This window comes from Equus quagga, chromosome 6 (assembly GCF_021613505.1).
Source record: "Equus quagga isolate Etosha38 chromosome 6, UCLA_HA_Equagga_1.0, whole genome shotgun sequence".
NCBI lineage: Eukaryota > Metazoa > Chordata > Mammalia > Perissodactyla > Equidae > Equus > Equus quagga.
In genome coordinates this window covers 108,168,905-108,190,495 of record NC_060272.1, presented here as the reverse complement: position 1 = coordinate 108,190,495, position 21,591 = coordinate 108,168,905, and the positions used below count along the sequence as shown (strand labels likewise).

The 21,591-nt window shown below is 39.8% G+C and overlaps 3 protein-coding genes across 6 annotated transcripts in view; 2 read left to right on the top strand and 1 right to left on the bottom strand.

The window, feature by feature from the left end:
• The window catches only part of IL33 (interleukin 33), a 156,613-nt gene extending 145,757 nt beyond the window's left edge, over positions 1 to 10,856 (bottom strand). The window contains exon 1 of the mRNA XM_046664902.1: positions 10,782 to 10,856. The gene's annotated coding sequence lies outside the window, so the exon portion shown is untranslated. The remainder of the gene's footprint in view (positions 1 to 10,781) is intronic.
• Positions 10,857 to 10,935: 79 nt separating this feature from the next.
• On the top strand, positions 10,936 to 15,544 carry RANBP6 (RAN binding protein 6). The gene has a single exon (XM_046664827.1). The coding sequence runs from the start codon at positions 10,951 to 10,953 to the stop codon at positions 14,266 to 14,268; it is 3,318 nt and encodes a 1,105-aa protein (XP_046520783.1). The 5' UTR covers positions 10,936 to 10,950; the 3' UTR covers positions 14,269 to 15,544.
• A 2,422-nt stretch (positions 15,545 to 17,966) lies between these two features.
• KIAA2026 (KIAA2026 ortholog) overlaps positions 17,967 to 21,591 on the top strand; it is a 105,526-nt gene continuing 101,901 nt past the window's right edge. For 3 of the 4 annotated variants that reach the window (XM_046664166.1, XM_046664165.1, XM_046664163.1), the window contains exon 1: positions 17,974 to 19,125. In XM_046664166.1, the coding sequence (XP_046520122.1) occupies positions 18,533 to 19,125 (593 nt within the window). In that variant the 5' untranslated portion in view covers positions 17,974 to 18,532. Of the gene's footprint in view, positions 19,126 to 21,591 lie in introns of all 4 variants that reach the window. The other variant, XR_006889048.1, reaches the window with a different exon arrangement.

The window sequence follows — 21,591 nt, the reverse complement described above, 5'->3', positions numbered from 1 at the left end:
CAATTATACACTTATACCATCTTTAAGCCTAAAAAGGAAATGGGAGAAAATGAGCCTAGAGTTTCTAACATGGAAGAAAGTACCCCTTATGAGAACTGTAACTATAAATGCATCTAGTACCAGTGGGGAGAGAACAGGGTGGGGAGAGGGGACTAAATACTCTAGCCCCTCTTCCTAATCTTTTGCCGATGCCTCTCATTGGCCAATCCAACTAGAACCTGGAGGGAAAGGGAGCCTGTGTGAGGCAGCCTGTAGATGTCAGCCTCCAGCTACAGAAAAGGGCAGAGAATGTAATGAGGGAAGGGTGTGATGGAGAACAAGCAGCACATAATGATACTCATGGTCTTTCATTTTTCTGCACATCTTCTGAGCGAAGACATTCTGGACTACTTTATCAAGGATGTTTGTGTAGTGGATAGTAGAAGATAGAGAGAATGTCTCCCTCTGGAGCAAAGGGCAAGCATGATTACTGTCCAGAATAAAGAGATAATGTCTCCCTCTGGAGGAAAAGCAGTTAGGCTTATTGACTACAATAAAAGTTTCAAGTATCTAAGCTCAGTGTTTCTCTCCTATAATATAATCCACAGTGTGTGCAGCTGTCATCTATCCCTCTTTGCATCACGCTGTAGGAATTGGGGTTTGGGAACTGGTGAAAAATGCCAGTACTCTGACTACTGCTATTGCTGTGAGTAATAAACTATTTTTTCTCTCTGATGCAGGAGTCTCATATCTTTTACCATCATCCATGAAACTATGGCAGACTAACTTATTAGCTTTGAAGTAGGGTAAAATTTCAGACCCCCCTTCACAGCTCTTGACAACTCAAAAAAGAGAAAGTCAAACAGGTGCCAGCCCGGTGATGTAATGGTTAAGTTCATGTGCTCCGCTTCAGTGGCTCAGGGTTCATGGGTTCAGAGGTCAGGCACAGATCTATGCACTGCTCATCAAGTCATGCTGTGGTGACCTCCCACATACAAAAAAATAGAAGAAGATTGGAATAGATGTTAGCTCAGTGGCAATCTTCCTCAAGCAAAAAGAGGAAGATTGGCAACAGATGTTAGCTCAGGGACAATCTTCCTAACAGGAAAAAAAAAAAAAGAAAAGAAAGCCAAACAGAACATAATGAGACAACCATATTTGGCACCATCAGAGGTAGTTATTACACAACTCCCTTACTCCAAAAATTGATAAAGAGAAAGAATTAAACACTCCTTCACAGTGACCAAATAGCCTCAGATAATGAGGTAGAACTCTTCAATACAGAAAAATGCCAGGGGCCGGCCCAGTGGCACAGTGGTTAAGTGCACACCTTCTGCTTTGGCAGCCCGGGGTTTGCCGGTTCGGATCCCGGTTGTGGACATTGCACCGCTTGGCACGCCATGCTGTGGTAGGCATCCCACATGTAAAGTAGAGGAAGATGGGCACAATGTTAGCTCAGGGCCAGTCTTCCTCAGCCAAAAGAGGAGGATTGGCATCAGTTAGTTCAGGGCTAATCTTCCTCAAAAAAAAAAAAAAAAACCAGAAAAATGCCAGCTTATAAACATAGAAGAGATGATGGAGTTAGAAAAATAATTACCTTTCTCCTGCTCCTGGATGAAACAACTGATTCAGACAAGAACAATTTGCAGGCAGTCAAAGTATCACCCCACAGGTAACTTATTGGTCTCAAGAGGAAAAACAAAATGGAGAGATCAGGCAGCCACTACTTAAAGCTTAGTAACAATAATCGTAGGACAACCACATATTATGTGCATCTTGATATAATGCATATGAAGTACATAGCATCACTTATAAAGGATTCTTGTCAAGAATGTTTAACTCGAATCTAATTTACCTTTACAGCTAATGTGTTTTAGCAAATCATATTTTTCCAAAACTTAAAAATTGATTGAAAGTTAGGATAATCAACTATCTCCCTTTGCCTGGGACTGTCCCAGGATCCAAAGTCCTGCATTCCAAGAAAACCCAGTGTTGGGCAAATCAGGACAGTTGGTCACGATATTGCAAGTTTAACCAATTACACCCTTCATAATTCTAATACATCAGATTTTCCTAAATCTTGTAGAAGTAGACATACAATAATAAATTAGACATATAATAATACAATGGCTGCAAAAGAGATTAGTACACAAATGCCAGTTTTATACTAACAAAAGTTCTAATTCAATGGATAAATAATTTATTCTTCATTACCTCATTATTACTTCTTCCTAGATATACAATTTCCTCAACTTACCTAGAAAGTCAAGGTTATTTCTCACACCAGCTAAAGATGCAGATAAAACTGTTTTGGTGGGGGCTGGCCTTGTGGCCGAGTGGCTAAGTTTGCGCGCTCCACTTCATTGGCCCAGGGTTTTGCCGGTTCAGATCCTGGGCGTAGACATGGCACCGCTCATCAAGCCATGCTGAGGTGGAGTCCCACATAGCACAACCAGAAGGGCCTGCAACTAGTATATACAACTATGTACTGGGCGGCTTTGGGGAGAAGAAGAAGGGGAAAAAAAGATTAACAACAGATGATAGCTCAGGTGCAAATCCTTAAGGAAAAAAAAATTGTTTTGGCAACTTCCAAGATGATGTTACCAAGTACACTGCACAATTGAACAGGTCCTTTTTGTAGTTTATATTTTGTCTGTTACACAAGAAACTGTCCAAAACATTATCTCTAATTAACCAGATATATTTTCCTTTTTTTAACCCTAATATTATTAGAGGTAGTAGTAGTAATACCAAAGAGATAATTTTCTGAGTGTTTTATCTTTACAAGAGAGTTTAATATGTCTGCTTTGTCTTTTTTCTTAAAATTACAGCTAATATAATTTATAATTGATTGTTTGGAGTAGGGCCCAATCTGCTTCCTACTTTGGTTCTTTTCTCATTCTCCACAACCACTGCCCCTGGGCATTGCTTCTCCTGGGCTCTCCCTAACCTTGGGAGTAGGGGCCAAACATTCTAATTTTAGGAGAACACAAAATGACATCAAATTTCTGGATGGTTAATATCCTCTACCAATCACTATCATAATTTTCCTCTGCATCAGCTATTTTATTTGCATTTAATTTTTTAAAAATCTATCTGTATTCACCTTTATTTGTTATGAGAATCAAATCTATTAATACTTGCAAGTACTATGTAAATATTCTCACCCATCTGGAGAAGCCAGTCGAGTACTCACCTTGTGAGCTTTCTGTTCCCTCCAATTCATTACATTTTTATGTAGTTTTAGGTATTCTGAATCACTGCCATGTAATTCTTAAAGATGGTAAGAGTGTTCTGCTACTGTACTTAATATGCCTGGAAGTAAGAGGCAATATGCCAGGAAATACACAAAATCTCAGGTTAAACTTGGCTGGTCTTCCTGGCATAAGCTAAAGAGTTCCAGACTAGATTGTAAATTTCATGAAGGTAGGCATTCTGCCTGATTTATTAACTATTGTATCTCCAATGCCCCAGCACAGTGCCTGAAACGTAGTGGGTACTCAATAAATATTTGTTGAATAAGTGAATGAAGTAGAAGGCTAGGACAGAAAACAATTTCATATGAAAAAACTTGAAAATATTATCAATTGGAACATCATATTCACATAAAAATTTTAAGTTTAAACATAAGCTACTCCAGGTTACAGCCCCAGATGTCAGGAATATCTTTCTCCTCAGCTATGTTTTGGGAAAAGGTCTGGGTGGAGTGGAAAAGCTGAGATATTATTCTAAATCAATAAGTTTACATTGAAAAGAAATAAGAAATTTGCTTTTAGTTTTTTCTAGCCCAGTATTTAATTTTTCAATGCACAGTATGTATAGATTTCAAAAAGTTCCTAATTATACTCAAATTTCACAAATTTGTAGGGGCTTTAAGTAGGTTAAAACTATCTTAAATTTACCGTAGACTAGAGAGGGATTTCTAAAAATTAAAATGTTCAGTGATTTGTCAGAATCTCATTATATATGTCTAAATATATATATATATTTAGAATCTTATATAAGATTTTAGAATCTTATTATATATTCTTCACAATAAAGCCAGAAAAAAAAGTCCCAGGTTAATAAATTGGATTATGAATATTTTCTATTTACTTTAAAGCCAGAATTAGAGCTCTTACAGAAGATTATCTCATAACAAAAAGAGATATTACTAGAATGAATGAACAATGAATATCTTCACTAGACATTTTCACTGGGGGTACAGAGGGGATTTTATGTCTCTTATGTCTCTTTTATGCTGTAACAATCCTCTTTACCTTTTTGGATGAGAAATTGGGTCATTTTTCAAAAAGAACAAAAATGATGGAAGACTATAACTACCTAGGCTCAAGATTTACTATAAAGCTACAGTAATGAAGACAGTTGGTATGGCAGTGGAGTAAGGATAGACACATAGATTAATGGAACAAAATAGTTCAGAAATAGGACTACATATATATGGTCAATTGATATTCAACAAAAGTGTCAAGGTAATTCAATGGGGTAAAAGTGGAACAACTGTAAATCCACATGCAAAAGGTAATGACCCTCAACCCATGCCTCACACCATATACAAAAATCAAATGTAAAACATAAAACTATAAAACTTATAGAAGAGAATATTAGAGAAAATCTTTGTGACCTTGAGTTAGGTAAAGATTTCTTAAATAGGACCTAAAAGGCACAAACCTTAAAATAAAAAAATTGATGAACTGAACTGCCTCAAACTTGAAAACTTTTGATTTTCTAACTAAAGACATAGTTAAGAAAAAGAAAAGGAGAAAATATTTTAAAACATATATCTGATAAAGGACTTATATCCAGAATATATAAAGAACTCTTAAAACTCAATAATGCAAGGACAAAAACTAGATCTTTAAAAATGGGCAAAAGGGGGCCAGCTCCGTGGCCGAGTGGTTAAGTTCACGCGCTCTGCTGCGGCGGCCCAGGGTTTGGATCCTGGACGTGGACATGGCACTGCTCGTCAGGCCACGTTGAGGCGGTGTCCCACATCCCACAACTAGAAGGACCTGCAACTAAGATATACAACTGTGTACAGGAGGGGTTTGGGGAGATAAAGCAGAAAAAAAAAAAATGGGCAAAAGATTTGAATAAACACCTCACCAAAGAAGATACACAAATGGCAAAAAAGCACATGAAAAGATGCTCAATACTGTTAGTCCTTAGGGAAATGCAAACTAAAATCACAATCAGATACCACAACATACTCACTAGAATGACTAAAATTTAAAAGACTGACAATCCCAAGTGCTGACAAGATGGGAAGCAACTGGCACTTTCATACATTGCTATTGGAATGCAAAATGGTATGTCCACTTTGGAAAGTATTTGGCGGTTTCATATAAACCTACACTTAGCATTTGACCAAGGCATTCCACTGCTAGTGTTTGTCAAGAGAAACGAAAACATATTTTTATAGAAAAACTTGTCCTCATATGTTCATAGGAGCTTTATTCATAATAGCCTAAAACTGGGAAACCCCAAATGTCTATCAATTGGTGAATGCATAAACAAATTGTGGTGGATTCATATGATGGAATACTACTATATTTATATGATGGAATAAAAAGGAACAAACATGCAACAGAATGGATGAATGTCAGAAGCAGTGTGCTAAGATAAAGCCACCAGACACAGAAAGCCACATGCTGAATGATTCCATTTACATGAAATGCTACATGAGACAAAGCTATAGCAACAGAAATCAGATCAGTGGTTGCTTAGAGCCAGAAGTGGGGAAAGGAGATTGTCTACTGAGGGACCCAAGGGAACTTTTAGGGGTAATGAAAATATTCTATATATATGATTGTAGTCATGGTTACTTGACTGTAATCTAATTATATACTTAAAATTGGTGAATTTTATTACATATAAATTATATGTCAATAAACATGATATAAAATAAATATACCTCATAGGTGATGCAGTGTACTTCCTATTGTATCACTGAATGCCTGGTATATAAGTCAAGGTCCAGTTGGGAAAACAAACCACATTAAGTACTTCAAGAGGAGATTTGATTTAAAGGATTGGTTACACAGGTGTGAGAGACCTGAAAGAGTAAATAAATAGCACCAAGGTAATCAAAATATGATAACTGAGGGGCCAGCCTGGTGGCATAGCAGTTGGGTTCACGTGCTCTGCTTTGGTGGCCTGGGGTTCACAGGCTTGGATCCCAGGCGCAGACCTAGTACAAGTCATCAAGCCACACTGTGGTGGCATCCCACATAAAATAGAGGAAGAGTAGCACAGACGTTAGCTCAGCAACAGCCTTCCTCAAGCAAAAAGAGGAAGACTGGCAACAGATATTAGCTCAGGGCCAATCTTCCTCAATAAATAAAAATGATGATAACTGAAGGAACTGTTACCATGCCTGAGGGAAGCTGAGGGAACAAAATGGAACTGGTATCTTTAAACTCAAAGGAGGGACCTCCCAGAGCTATGGGTGAAACCTCTGAGTAAGGGGTGCCCCCAAGCTACCGCTGCACTGTCTGCAGAGATGAGACATTGGGTTTTTTGAGTGTTGCAAGAGGAAGGAAATTGCTGCCACCAAGAGGAAAGGCCATTGCTGGGACAATCCAGACAATAAAAGGAACAACAGGAAGGATTAACCCCTTTTCTATCCTCCAATCTCTAGTGGCTCCTTACTGGTAAAACCTACCAGTGACCCAGCTATGAAAAGAGAAATTCTGTTTCCGGAGCCTAACCTCAGTATCAGAGAATAAATTATAGGAAGTATGGATGTGGAGCTGAAAGACAACAGGCAAATGACACCTCTGGTTTATCCTACTTTTAATAGTAAGACTAATTAGTAATTTCAGGTGGTTTCAGCTTAATCCTTCTATTATTAAATTCCCAATCAATGTTTCATTTAATGATTTTAGCATCCATTGGTTACTATTACCTAGATTCAATATTTCTTTTGAGATTATGACACAGCAATTTTCTAATTTTAGCATTTCTTTGTGCACTTATTAGCTGAAATTCTATAAAGAAGAATGTACCCTCATCAACTATGTGGTTATCCTGCACAGTTTGTACAGGAAAGATAAGAAAAATCTTGATTATTTCTCTTTATCAATTTTCAGAGTTGGTGACCTAGCAACCTCCAAAAATGATTAATGAGCTAGTGGCTTTTGTTAATTGTAGAAAATCAACCCTTTTGTTTATATTTGATGTTTTTTAACCCATTGTAGGCATTATTCTTTTTGATATTCAGATTGTCCCATTTTAGGCCAGTGAGAGACTTCATGGTATTTTTTGTTTTCTGTATTTTTATTTATTTTGGATTATTCTTGTAAAAATGTCAAGTATGTACAATGTAATTCTATCCTCCTCATTTGACTCTAAATCTCTCAGATCTTGGAAGAAATTTGCAACTTATTTTGCACTTTCCTCACTTAGTAAGCTGCTAATAAACACTTGAATTGTGTAGTATTGAGCCACGTTATGGAAATATTCTTAAATGGCTCTCGACAGTGCAAACAATTTTAAAAGCCAATTTTAATTACAAAATTTAATAGAATTGTTCAACTCTAATGAAGTCTGCAAGTCCAGTCTTGAAATCTAGGGTATTATGTGTGTTCCTTGGGGGAAAACAAGAAAGGAAATAACAATGCAAAAAGTAAAAAGAACAGAATTATGTAATCGAGAGAGGAAGTACCTTAAGATTTTAAATCAGTGTATGTTTTTCTAAAAATAAAAGATCACACATAATTTTCCTAAAATGGTCAGTTTAGCTCCTACTGTTAAAAGGATTGTCACTATAGCATTTAGAGAACAAAATATGGACCCTGGGAATCACCTTCTTGGGGAAACCTCTTATTCCTCCAGAAAGAGTTAGTAGTCTTTTGGTCTGCATTAATACTGTTGTTTATTCATATATAGGTAAATAAATAGGTAAATTGCAGTACCTCCAACCAGACGCCCAGGCCAAAACTTGGGGAAATTTCCTAAGCTTCTCCTTCCCCTCTAAGTGCTATACAACTTCTTAAAACCTCACTAATCCTTGCCCTCTTTTCTTTTCCTCCACCACTGCTATGGTTTAGACTTTCAGCTTAACTGAACTAGGTTATTGGCTTCCTAAATGCCCCATCTTCACACTATTATCAAAAAAAATCTTTCTAAAAATTTATTATTTCACAGCCCTTGATTAAAATCCTTAAACAGCTCATCATTACCTTTAAGGAAAAAAACCCCAATAACACAGAGTATCAGACCCTTCAGGATCTGGCCTCTATTTAACTTTCTGTCTTCCTCTTTCCTGCCTCCTGTGTCATCCCCAGGCCCCCTCAAGTCCCATACCCAATGCTCCAGCAATTCTGAAATACTGGCAGAATTCTTACCACACTAGGCTCTAACACCTCTCTGCATTTGAAAAAAGCTGTTCCATGTACTTAGAACAACCTTCTTCTCTTTCTTCAAATAGCTAATGAAGATTCATCCTTCAAAAGTCAGCCCTGATATCACCTCCTCTGGGAAGCCTTACCTGATTTCTCCCACACCCAGATTAGATCAGCTGTCTCCATAACCCCATATGGTTCCATGAGAGACTCACCGTCACCACAGTGATCACTACACTATGTGACATTTACTGTCTCTTATGAGCATCCTTACGTATTTAATCTTTGCCCCTAGCATCCAGCACCATGTTTGAGTATACCCTCAATGAATGTTTGCTGAGAGAATAAATGAATAATTGCAAAATCCAGCATTTTCCAAGCATTTTTTCAAAGTAGTTGTACCAATTTACATATATCAAAAATGTAACTGATACCCTGTTGTTCCACATCCTCACCAACCCTTGATATTGACAGACTTTTAAATTTAAAACATTGTGGTGGGTCTGTTGTAGTATTTTGTAGTTTTTAATGTCTTAAATATGCTAATAGATACAGTTTTAAGAAGAACCTTTCACCTCTCATATACTTATTAACATTTCCTGAAACAGCAAATGCAAAGGCTCTGCAGTTAGATTATTTCAAGGAACAGTAAGAAAACCAGCGAATCTGGTGCAAGATGCAAAACTATAGTCATGATCTTGGAATAAGAACCAGAATTGATCTCATCAGTAGTTCTCAAATTTTGGTATTTATATGAAAATCCAGTGTGCTTGTTAAAATTGAACATTCTTGGGTTGCATTCCCCAGAATTCTGATTCACTAGTTCAGACTTTGAGCCCTAATATCTACATTTAAAAAAAAGTATCTCAAGTGATTCTGATGAAGTTGGTTGTCAGTCCACAGAAAGAAACAGTGTTTAGAGAGTAACATTTCTTCCTAAATGAGAATAGTATTACATATTACAATGTAACTTATGAGACTAACTACTTAGTCTATCATTTCATTAATGCAAAAGCTGTCATTTTCTATCTTTGTGGGTATATGCAGCAGCATTTTACAAAATTAAAATTAAGCCCGAACTACAACTAGAATATACAACTATGTACTGGGGGACTTTGGGGAGAAGAAGAAGAAGAAGAAAAAAGATTGGCAACAGATGTTAGCTCAGGACCAATCTTCAAAAACAAAAAAATTAAGCTCACTTGGAGAAGTTTAAGACTGACTTTGCAATAAGTAAGTTAAGACCAACTTTCCACTAAGTAAAGGCCTCTAATCATGTTGCAAAGCCAAGAGTAATTATGGGGAAGTGCTATGGTGAAAGATCACTGGTGTTGCCTTCACAACAGGTGGATTTAGACAGCTGTGTCATCTTAGGCAAATCCCTTAACCTCCCTGAGTTTCCATTTCTCACATAAAATTAGTATTATATCTATCTTACCAACTTTGCAAACCTGTATAATGGTCAAAATGACAGAATGGCAAAGTGCTAATACAAAAGTAAGATCTAATCACTGTTAGAGATCTTAGAAGATCTAATCATTCAATCCTTGTTTTTGATTGACAAAACTGCCTAATTAAAGAAACAATATTTATCCTCAGGGGCATTTGTTTCTTGAAATAATCTCAGCATCTTCCTACCAAAAGGAAGACTGTAAAAGGATTTTACCGTTTAGACAACATGCAAGGAAAACCTTGAGTGATATGACCAAGGATACAAAATTAATTTAGAGATAAGACCAAGATTCAAGTCTTCTGATTACTAGGCTAGGTACACCTTCCACTATACTTTATTCAGTTGTCTTTCTCATTCTTTATTTTAATCCACAGGTCAGGTGATTCTGACACACATCAGAGTTTGAACATCACTGCTCTACTGCATTAGGTGTGGTAGTGGGGTGGTAATCATTGTCTTTATCTTTTATTGCACTTATTTGATAAAAAGCTTTATTGAGGTATTATGCATATATCATACAATTCACCGGTCTAAATTGTACAAATCAATTGTACTAGTCAATGCAGACTATTTTAGTATAATCACAGAATTGTGCAACAATCACCACAATCAATTTTAGAACATTCTCATCACCCAAAAAGAAACTGCCTGACAGCATTCTCCATTCTCCCCTCCCCCCAGCCTCTGGCAACCACTAATGTACTTTCCGTATAGACTTGCCTATTCAAGACCTTTCATATATATGGAATGATACAATACGTGGCCTTTTGTGGTGGGCTGTTTTCACTTAGCGAGATTTCAAGATGTACTTACTGTTTTAAAATTGTCAGGGTAACAATAGAGAGAGTATAGGAATAAAGAAACGGAGAAAAAAATCACCCATAAACCCCACTCTAATACAATCAATATCACAATTTTCTTTCTTTTCTTCCCCCCTCTGCAGTGCACTTTTGTCTGATTAGAAAACAGGTGGAGGACGACCCTCGCGCCCATCCCCCTCTCACCTATCCCCGGGACCGCCCGGCTCCCCAGCTCCCAGAGCGCACCCGGAGAGCTCCGGCAGCGGAGGAAGAAGCGGCCCCGCCCATCCCTGCCGGCGCCTCGCTTGCGTCACTGCTTCCGGCCGCAGGCCCGCTCCCTCCTTTCCGGTCGCGGTTTCTTTGACAGAGCGCGATGGCGGCGACCGGGTCTGCAGGGATACCGGCGACCGTGTCGGGAAAGCAAGAGTTTTACCAGCTTTTGAAGAACCTGATAAATCCAAGCTGTATGGTCCGGAGGCAGGCAGAGGAAATCTATGAAAATATCCCAGGTCTGTGTAAGACTACATTCCTCTTAGATGCTGTCAGAAATAGAAGAGCAGGTTATGAGGTGAGACAAATGGCTGCCGCACTGCTACGACGGCTTTTGTCCTCTGGGTTTGAGGAAGTCTATCCAAATCTCCCCTCTGATGTTCAGAGGGACGTCAAGATTGAACTGATCCTGGCTGTTAAATTAGAAACACATGCTAGCATGAGGAAAAAACTTTGTGATATTTTTGCAGTGCTGGCCAGGAATTTGATAGACGAGGATGGCACTAACCACTGGCCTGAAGGTCTGAAGTTCCTTATTGATTCAATCTACTCTAAAAATGTGGTTCTCTGGGAGGTTGCACTTCACGTTTTCTGGCACTTTCCTGGGATTTTTGGGAACCAAGAGCGGCACGATTTGGATATCATCAAACGGTTGTTGGACCAGTGTATTCAAGATCAAGAACATCCAGCAATCAGGACGTTATCCGCTAGAGCCGCCGCTGCATTTGTACTTGCTAATGAGAATAATATTGCTCTTTTCAAAGACTTTGCAGACTTGCTTCCTGGAATCTTACAGGCTGTGAATGATTCATGCTACCAGGATGATGATTCTGTGCTAGAATCCCTTGTTGAGATTGCAGATACTGTACCTAAATACTTGGGTCCTTATTTAGAAGATACTCTGCAGTTGAGTCTAAAGTTGTGTGGAGACTCTAGACTTAGTAATCTGCAACGCCAACTGGCCCTTGAAGTTATAGTGACCTTGTCTGAAACTGCAACCCCAATGTTAAAAAAACATACAAATATTATTGCACAAGCAATTCCTCATATATTAGCAATGATGGTTGATCTACAAGATGATGAGGACTGGGTAAATGCTGATGAAATGGAAGAAGATGATTTTGACAGCAATGCAGTTGCTGCTGAGAGTGCACTAGACAGATTGGCTTGTGGGCTCGGAGGAAAACTTGTTTTACCAATGACTAAGGAGCATATCATGCAGATGCTTCAGAGCCCAGACTGGAAATATCGACATGCTGGATTAATGGCCTTATCTGCCATTGGAGAAGGATGCCATCAGCAAATGGAATCAATTCTAGATGAAACAGTTAACTCTGTTTTGCTTTTTCTTCAGGATCCGCATCCTAGGGTGAGGGCTGCAGCCTGTACTACACTTGGACAGATGGCCACAGATTTTGCACCTAACTTCCAAAAGAAATTCCATGAAACAGTGATTGCAGCTCTGTTGCGTACCATGGAAAATCAAGGTAATCAGCGTGTGCAATCACATGCAGCTTCCGCGCTTATTATTTTTATTGAAGACTGCCCCAAATCGTTGCTAGTTCTATATTTGGATAGTATGGTGAGAAATCTGCATTCCATCTTGGTGATTAAACTTCAAGAGTTGATTCGGAATGGAACTAAGTTGGCCTTGGAACAGCTTGTGACAACCATTGCCTCAGTTGCGGATACTATAGAAGAAAAGTTTGTTCCCTATTATGACATATTTATGCCCTCACTAAAGCACATTGTTGAACTCGCTGTTCAAAAGGAACTCAAGCTTCTGAAAGGAAAAACTATTGAATGTATTAGTCATGTTGGTCTTGCTGTTGGGAAGGAAAAATTTATGCAGGATGCATCAAATGTGATGCAGCTATTATTGAAGACACAATCAGACTTAAATAATATGGAAGATGATGACCCTCAGACCTCTTACATGATTTCAGCATGGGCTCGAATGTGTAAAATTCTTGGAAATGATTTTCAGCAGTACCTTCCATTGGTTATTGAGCCTCTTATTAAGACTGCTTCAGCTAAACCTGATGTCGCTCTCTTAGACACACAAGACGTGGAGAATATGAGTGATGATGATGGATGGCAATTTGTAAATCTTGGAGACCAGCAAAGTTTTGGAATTAAAACTTCAGGACTTGAAGCAAAAGCAACTGCTTGCCAGATGTTGGTTTACTATGCTAAGGAGTTAAGGGAAGGCTTTGTGGAATATACAGAACAAGTTGTAAAGCTGATGGTTCCTTTACTGAAATTTTATTTCCATGACAATGTTCGAGTGGCAGCAGCAGAGTCCATGCCTTTTCTCCTGGAATGTGCAAGAACTCGTGGCCCAGAGTATCTTGCACAGATGTGGCAATTCATATGTGATCCCTTAATCAAGGCTATTGGGACTGAACCTGATACAGATGTACTGTCAGAAATAATGAATTCTTTTGCAAAGTCCATTGAAGTAATGGGAGATGGGTGCCTTAATGATGAACACTTGGAAGAACTGGGAGAAATATTGAAAGCAAAACTTGAAGGGCACTTTAAAAATCAAGAATTGAGACAGGTTAAAAGACAGGAAGAAAACTATGACCAGCAGGTTGAAATGTCTCTGCAAGATGAAGATGAATGTGATGTTTATATTCTGACCAAAGTATCAGATATTTTGCACTCATTATTTAGTACTTACAAGGAAAAGATTTTACCATGGTTTGAACAGCTGCTCCCATTAATTGTAAATCTAATTTGTTCCAGTAGGCCATGGCCAGACAGACAGTGGGGATTGTGCATATTTGACGATATCATAGAGCACTGCAGTCCAACCTCTTTTAAATATGTAGAATATTTTCGGTGGCCAATGCTACTAAATATGCGAGACAACAACCCTGAAGTCAGGCAAGCTGCTGCTTATGGCCTGGGTGTTATGGCACAGTTTGGTGGAGATGACTATCGTTCTTTATGTTCAGAAGCTGTTCCACTGCTGGTAAAAGTTATTAAGTGTGCAAATTCCAAAACCAAAAAAAATGTCATTGCTACAGAGAACTGTATCTCAGCAGTAGGGAAGATTTTGAGGTTTAAGCCTAACTGTGTAAATGTAGATGAAGTTCTTCCACACTGGTTATCATGGCTTCCACTGCATGAAGATAAAGAGGAAGCTATTCAGACTTTGAGTTTTCTCTGTGACTTAATTGAAAGTAACCATCCAGTTGTACTTGGTCCAAATAATTCCAATCTTCCCAAAATAATCAGTATAATTGCAGAAGGAAAAATTAATGAGACTATTAACTATGAAGATCCTTGTGCCAAACGCCTAGCTAATGTCGTGCGTCAGGTACAGACTTCTGAAGAACTCTGGTTGGAATGCATATCCCAACTTGATAATGAGCAGCAGGAAGCCTTACAGGAGTTGCTAAATTTTGCTTGAAGCACTTTAATATCACTTGAATATCATCTACCATAAAAGTAACTCCAAATAAGTGTTGTGAATGAATTCTATTATAACTGAGAGAATTGTTCTCTCCCTACTAAGCAGTTTATATTTCTTCCCTGTGTTTCTCTAGGATTAGTTAGTGTTATAGCCTTGTGTTCACCTTGCATGTTTTTATCTCTTAAATACAGATTTTGATGACAACCTTTGCTTCTGTTGTCTTAGAATGTTTGTCACCTTTCCCCTAGTTGATGTGAAGTATATAAATTGTCACTGTTTGTCTGAATCATTGATGCTGGATAAGCAATATGCTTGGTTTCAAGATGTGCTGCCTATCACAAGATGCTAAGAGCTCACAAAGATAGCATAAGAGAACTTCCAGGACAAACATCTTTGGAATTATGGGTGAAGAATATAGTGGCAGGCTTATTCCTCCTTGATAATACTGGTTTTCTTGGTAATGAGAAGATGCTGAAATTGGGAGAGAGTTTTGAGATATTGCAGATGTGGGGAGTTTTCTCTATAATGTATATGAACCTTTTCATAATGTCCTCCTGAGAACTAGGTGAGACATATCCATATTCTAGTTCCCAAGGTGTCCAACTGAGAGTTATGAGAACTTTAAAATCTCCTTAGCCAGAACAGTCTCTCTTTTTTAAGTTATCCAGGACTCTAAGAACCATGGTTACTGAAAAGGGTGTCCTGGTACATCTAACATTGGTAGCATGTAACATACTGTAACACAGTATTTGACAAATAGTAAGTAATCAATATTTGTGGGAGTCAATCAGTGTTATGTGTTTGAGCAGAATATTGCATTGTGTATGTATGCCATTTCCCCCCTGCAAAGCAATTCAACAAGAAGAGAAGCCCTGATTCAAAATGGGGCTTAAATAGATTTCTGTTTTGAATAAGTTCTTAATAGATTCTATAGTAGCACTGAAGAGTATTCTATTGTGAAAATGAAAGGAAAGCAAAATTAATTTTATCTTTAAACATGAAAAAGAAACAGCTTTGAGACCAGTCATTTAGTAGTTATGCATTATAAGAAAACAGATCTATAAATCTAGGGTTAATTATATTAATTGGAATGTCAGTCTTTAATGTTGAGCTTTTGTTAGGGTAGGATAAAAGCTTTCTACTCAGCAAATCATTGATCCAAAATTTAAAAATAAATACATCTGTCATGATTTCCTGTGGCTATTGTGAGCACTGTGTATGTATTTAGCAAATATTTAAGACCTAGTAAGTGCTTAATAAATGGTAACTGTTACTGCTTTGTTGTTTGTACCTCCACTGTGTTCTTTTTTATGGTTTGGAATTCCTCTTATGTTAGGATTTCCCTGATTCACCCTCTACCAATTCAGATGAACAGGCCATCTAGGCCATTGTGGAAAGAGAGATGAACTTGAGATTTTTAGATAAGCAATTCCTGTCCATTCCCTACAATTATTTATCATTAATGGGGCGGGGGGGAGGACATTAAGTACAGTATAGTCACAATTTTAAGTTTATTTAAGATAAACAAGTATAGATGAATAAATAGAACAATCCTACCTCAAGGTATTAATAGAGGTTTTCTCTGGGTGGTAGGATTAAATAATGTCAATTTTTCTCCTCACCTATCTGTATTTTCTAATTTACCTACAACCAACATATTCTTGTATAATAGATTATAGAAATAGAGAATAGAAATATAATATTTCTTTGTTGTTAAGTTCAAGGACCTGATCCTACTTACATAATAGCTAAGATCATAATCATCTTGGCCTCTCCATGACCTATAACTGAAGTTCCTTCAACTCACTCGCACCTCTTTATCTTAATATCCATTAATTAAGAAGCCCTTGATCAACATTTCTAGAAATTCCCTATACTCTTGTGCATGAGGAATTGAAAATTCTTCCAGATGACTTGGAATTAGGCACCTGGAGAATTTTGAAGTATGACAGACCTATAGCTGAATTTTGGCAAACTACTTTCTTAACTTAAGCATCAGTTTCTCCATCTGTAAAATGGTCATAATACCTAGCTCATAGGAGATAATGAATATAAAGTGCTTGGTGACAGAGGGTTCAATAAATAAGCTAATATCTGGGAGTCATGAAATAGGGTTGGTGGCTAAACAGCAAGAGGGGATATTTGCTGGGGTAGGGTGGGTCTAGGTTCTCGGACTTTGTCAAAGGCAATGAGGGATGCCTAGTCAGGCACGTTTTTGGTTGCCAGTTGCTGAAGTAGGACTGGTCCCTGCCTTTGGTCCTGTGAGTTGAGGTACATCTATGGGTTCTGAGGAGAGAGAATGGTGTAAATGCCTCATAGATTACTGTCTGATAAGATGACAGAAGATCTTGAAAACTAGATAATGGATGTGTGTGTGGATGGGGGAAGGTCAATACCCTAAAAACTCAAAAGTGTTTCCACTTTATTTTACTTAAGGCTGCTTTTTAACTTACTGGACCAAAAAAAAAAAAAGCTTTGAAGTTTTTAATTTTTATCAGTGTTTGAAGGTCTACACTAATGAGAAGTAAACAATCTCAAAAGTCAGAATATCCAGACCATTTAGTCATATAGCTTTTACTTTTAAAATGCTTGATTTCTAGAATTTTGTTTTTGTGTTTTTAAGTAATTCCAAGTTTCAAGCAAGAGCGTTCAGTGTAAGTAGAAAAAGTAACGTGCATCTTTCAAATAGAACATGAGAAAATAGTAATATATTTTATGGAACCATTAGTTCCTTTCTCCCCACTTAGTTTAAACAATATGTAAACTAATGTGACTTTTTAGACGTTCTCCAAACAGTAATTTTTAAATGTGCAGTGAGATTGTAAGGCCGTGCTAATGACTATTTAATGCTGTACAGCCTAGATTTGAAATATTTGAAGACTGGTTTTAGTTCCAAGGATTTTTTTTATGAGGTTCTATTCCCTTCATTTATTCTTAGCAGATCTCAAGAATCGAGAAGTGGAAATGTGTTTTTTCATTTTAATAGAAAACATGAGATTACTTTCCAAAATAAGAGTTGATGTTAAGAACTGGGGACAGGAGTTTCAGAAATTCGAATTCTACAAATCATCTCCTTTTCGTCGAATCCTTGAACCTCCTTTCTAAACTTTTCAAAATTCTAGTTTTATATTTTAAAAAACCGGCAGTCACAAAGAGGAGGGTGTGTGCAAAGAAAATGTAAATTTTACAAGACAATACGATTTACATTTTGTGCCTTCCTACTAATTCATTTGCCATTAACGAAGGTTATCTGGCAAGCTCCTTCAGGATTAACTTTAGGTTTTAGGGCTAATAAGGGTGCCACAAAATAAATAGCCTCTTACAGCACTCGCCTTGAAAAGCTCTTCGGTCTCTGGAAGCGGACAGTAAAGCTGCGCAGGCGCCTTGCTTCCCTCTCCACTCCTCCCCTTACAGTCGTCTACAAGCTGATGACATCATTCGTCCGCGCAACCTACCAGGCCTCAGGCCTGTAACCGAGCCGAAGTCCTTGCTTTCGTGTAGCTGGGCGTGACGCGACCGGGGTGGGTTGTTCTAGTACGCATGCGCATCGAGGAGAGCGACGATGCCCCATTCTTTGCTTCTTTCCACAGCTCGCCCCAGTCTGGGGTGGGGGTGGTGCCTGAGTGCCCTCCCCCTTCTCTCCCTGCCCCTCCTCTTTTCCCCCTCCCCCCCGCCCAGCGGGGCTTCTAACTGACAGTTGTCGCCGGGCCCCGTCCGCGCGCCGCCTCCTCCTGCCTGGGTTCCCCGCAGGTAGAGAGGGGCGGGAGGGGGTGTGAAGGAGAGGAGGAGGAGCTCAAGCCGCCGCGGCTCAGCGCTGAGGCCCCCTCCGGGGAGGCGAGAGAAGAACCCCCCCTTCCTCCTCGCCCCCTCCCAGCCCCCTAGCCGGCCCGGGAGGGGGTGGGGCGCCGAGGTCGCGGCGGCCAGGCCGGGCCCGGCCGGTGAAGAGCGGGCGGGCGGGGCGCGGAGGGGTGAGGCAGGCGAGGGCCGCGCGCGCCGCCGCCGCCGGGGGGAGGGGAGAGGAGGGCACCTAGGCTCTCCTCTTCTCTCCCCCCTCCCCCGCGCGCCATGTAACCCCGCCCCGCCGGCGGCGAGCTCGAGACCCCCGCGCGTACCGGGCCGAGCCGGCGGCTGAGGAGAACGAGGCCTGATGCGGCTGGGGCTGCGCGGCACGGCCGAGCCCTGAGGAAGCGGCCCGCGCTCGCGCGTCCCCCGGCGCCTCGAGCGGGCGCTCCACACTGCCCAACCTGGGCTTGCCTGGGGCATGAGCGTGCCTGAGACGCCGGGGGAGATGGAGCCGGCCGGGGAGGAGGAGCGGCCGCCACCGGCGGCCGAGGAAGAGGACGACGAGGAGGAGGTGGCAGCGGCGGCCCCGAGCTCAGGGCCGGCTCGAGGGAGGAGCGCCTCCTCGCAGGAGGACGCGGACGACCAGGAGGAGGAGGAGGAGGCGATGGTGGTCGGGGGCGGTGGCTGCAAGGAGCAGGAGCTGACCTACGAGCTGCAGCAGGGCTACCGCATCCTGGGCGAGTTCCTGCAGGAGAAGCACCGGGGCCTGACCGCCCCTTTCCTGCAGCCCTTGGGGGGCGTTGCCGCCAGCGAGGAGGAGGAGGCCGAGGGGCCGCGCAGCGGGAGCCGGGGCAGTCGCGTCCACCCGCAGCAGCCCGGGCAGTGCATGTGTCTGCTGAAGATGGAGGAGAAGTTCGCCAGCGGCCAGTACGGGGGCATCACCGAGTTCGTCGCGGACTTCAGGCTGATGCTAGAGACGTGCTACCGCCTGCATGGAGTGGACCACTGGATCTCCAAACAGGGCCAGAAGCTGGAGATGATGCTGGAGCAGAAGTTGGCGCTTCTCTCGCGGTAAGTGAGCCCCGTCCGGGTTGGGACTGACGGACTGACACAAACACACCCTCGCACGTGTCCGAGGATGGGTTGGGCCAGGGGCCGGGGGGCGTCGCTGATAGGTGCGGAGTTGGTACTGGAGAACCCCGGGAGGAGGAGCAGAGCTGGGCGGGGGCCCGCAGGGGTGTGGTGGGTGCGGGCTGAATGAACCGAGCACCCAGATGAAAAGAAGCTGAGGAGGAAGCGGAGCCCTGAGCGCCGAAGAGCAGGTAAAATTTGTAGATGTGAAATGGTGCCGGTCGGAAGAATTACAGGGGTAGGCAGGGGAACAGTTTTAGTGGGGTGGAAGTCGGACCTGCAACTTTCAGACAGTTTTAGCATGAAACTTTTAAAAGTTTTTAGGATGAAATATTGTTAGAAAAATAATTTTGCCTCATGTTAAAAAGGTGGTTGTTTCGATCATTAAAAAAATTGTATCCTTTTACTACCCGTGGATGCCATCGGAGTTTTATGGTGTTATTAAATGGTTAGTGATTACTCTGGCGTACTCCTGATCTGTTCTCTCAGCTTCATCTGAGCAGACTGAATTTTTGCAACAATAGTGCACCAACACAAAATTTTTATACTTTTAGACATTTGTGTTTATTCTACCAGAAATCTTAGGCAATTCAGATAGCACGTGCTCCTGGTGTACGCCACTTGTATATCCAGAGTTAATTATTTTCTTTGGTAGGAGGAAATAATGTAACACAAGAGGATACTAAAATAAACATATTAATTTATAACCATTGTATAATTGATACAAGCCAATTTATCAAGTGGAAATTCTTCAGGAATAGAAAAATCGCTGAATGTTGTTGGAAATGGTAGTTGAAGTGGAAGAATAATTTGACTCTTTACTAGCTGAAGTGAACTTGAACAAGTCGCTATACCTTTTGCCTCAGTTTCCTTATCTGTAACATGGGGATAAAATAGTACCCACCTCATTAGGTTGCTGTCGGATTAAATGAGTTATTCAGTATAAAATCAACAGTGTCCATCCCATGGTGAGTTCAATATAAATTTTAACCATTATAATATTGGTAGTAGTGGTTGAGTAAGATGAATATTTTCCTCATATCTGAAACTGGGTATTGTACTCTGCTTTTATGGAATAGCTTCTGAAAAGTTGTGTTAATTTTTTTAGTAATTTTAAAATAATCTAATCTGTCACTGGCTTCCCATGTACTGTTTTCAGGACTACCAGTGGTTTCTTTCACTGAAAACAGAAGTAACATAGTGCTTGACTCATTAGGGGAGCTGTGTTTAAACTAAGGAACCTCTTCTTGACTCCTTTCATAAAGTAGAATTATTTGGTAATAGAATAATTATTCACAAATTTTCTCTGTAAGTTACTTTTAATACTTTGTTTAATGACATTATATTTGTGTAGTGTGTTTGTTACCCTTGTCTCCACAGTGCTTAAAGTTATGACTCACATGAAAAATAGTCCATTCATATGTCATTATTTTTAAGTAGTAAAATATACTCCAAATTGATGTCACAGATTTTAGACCTGGAAGGAACCGTAGAGTTCATCTAGTCCAAGCATCCAGTTTTACAGATGTGGAAACAATTTAGAATGAGGCAAGAGAAGGGCTGCATGAAAGTGCTAAGAAGTAGCATATAGGTTTGAATGAATTATAGGTGTTTCCAAAAGCATTGTGTGTATAATAAATATTTTCTGAGTCCTACAAAAGAGCAGGGAGACTATTTCTCTTATAAATTTCTAAATGTTTAGAATCATTCTCAGTGGCTAAATCTCAGAATACTGTATTCTCATATAATCTAATCTCATCTATACTTAGGAATTAAACTTAAAACATTTCTGTTGTTTATAAACATAATAATGTATTTCTAACATTCTTAGTCCAAGAGAGATGGAATTCTTGCATTTTAGTAGCAAAAAGTAATATGGTGGTCTCAAACAGATAAAGTTTTGAATCCCTTACTTTTTTTGTATTTGATGTATGTAAACATTTTGTAAATAATAGCCTTTCCAGACCACACTTGTAGATACTAGGAAATAATTTCTTTCTCTGAACTAGCCTTAAAATCTGAGTCATCACTAAATGCTTTGAGTGGGCACAACTTTGAGAAAAGCGTGGGTTTTAGCTGTTTAGTATGCAGTTAGGATATATAGATGTTCCAGAACAATATTCTATAGACTGTCCACATGAATATAATTTTCTGCAAATAGATGTCTCAGATACCTTATTTGTAAATAAGTGGTGTGTGGTATTTTAGTAATAAAAAACACTTAGATATTATCACTTAAGTTTTATTTTGTCTTCTATGTATTTGTAAGATACTGAGTTAGCTCTTATTTTCAGATTTACTGTAAGGAGAACTTTACAGGTCTTCCGTATACTACTGAGTCTTTTAGTGAGCAAAAAATGAGGTACATTAGATAGAGAGGAGGCCACATTATCATTATAGAGTAGT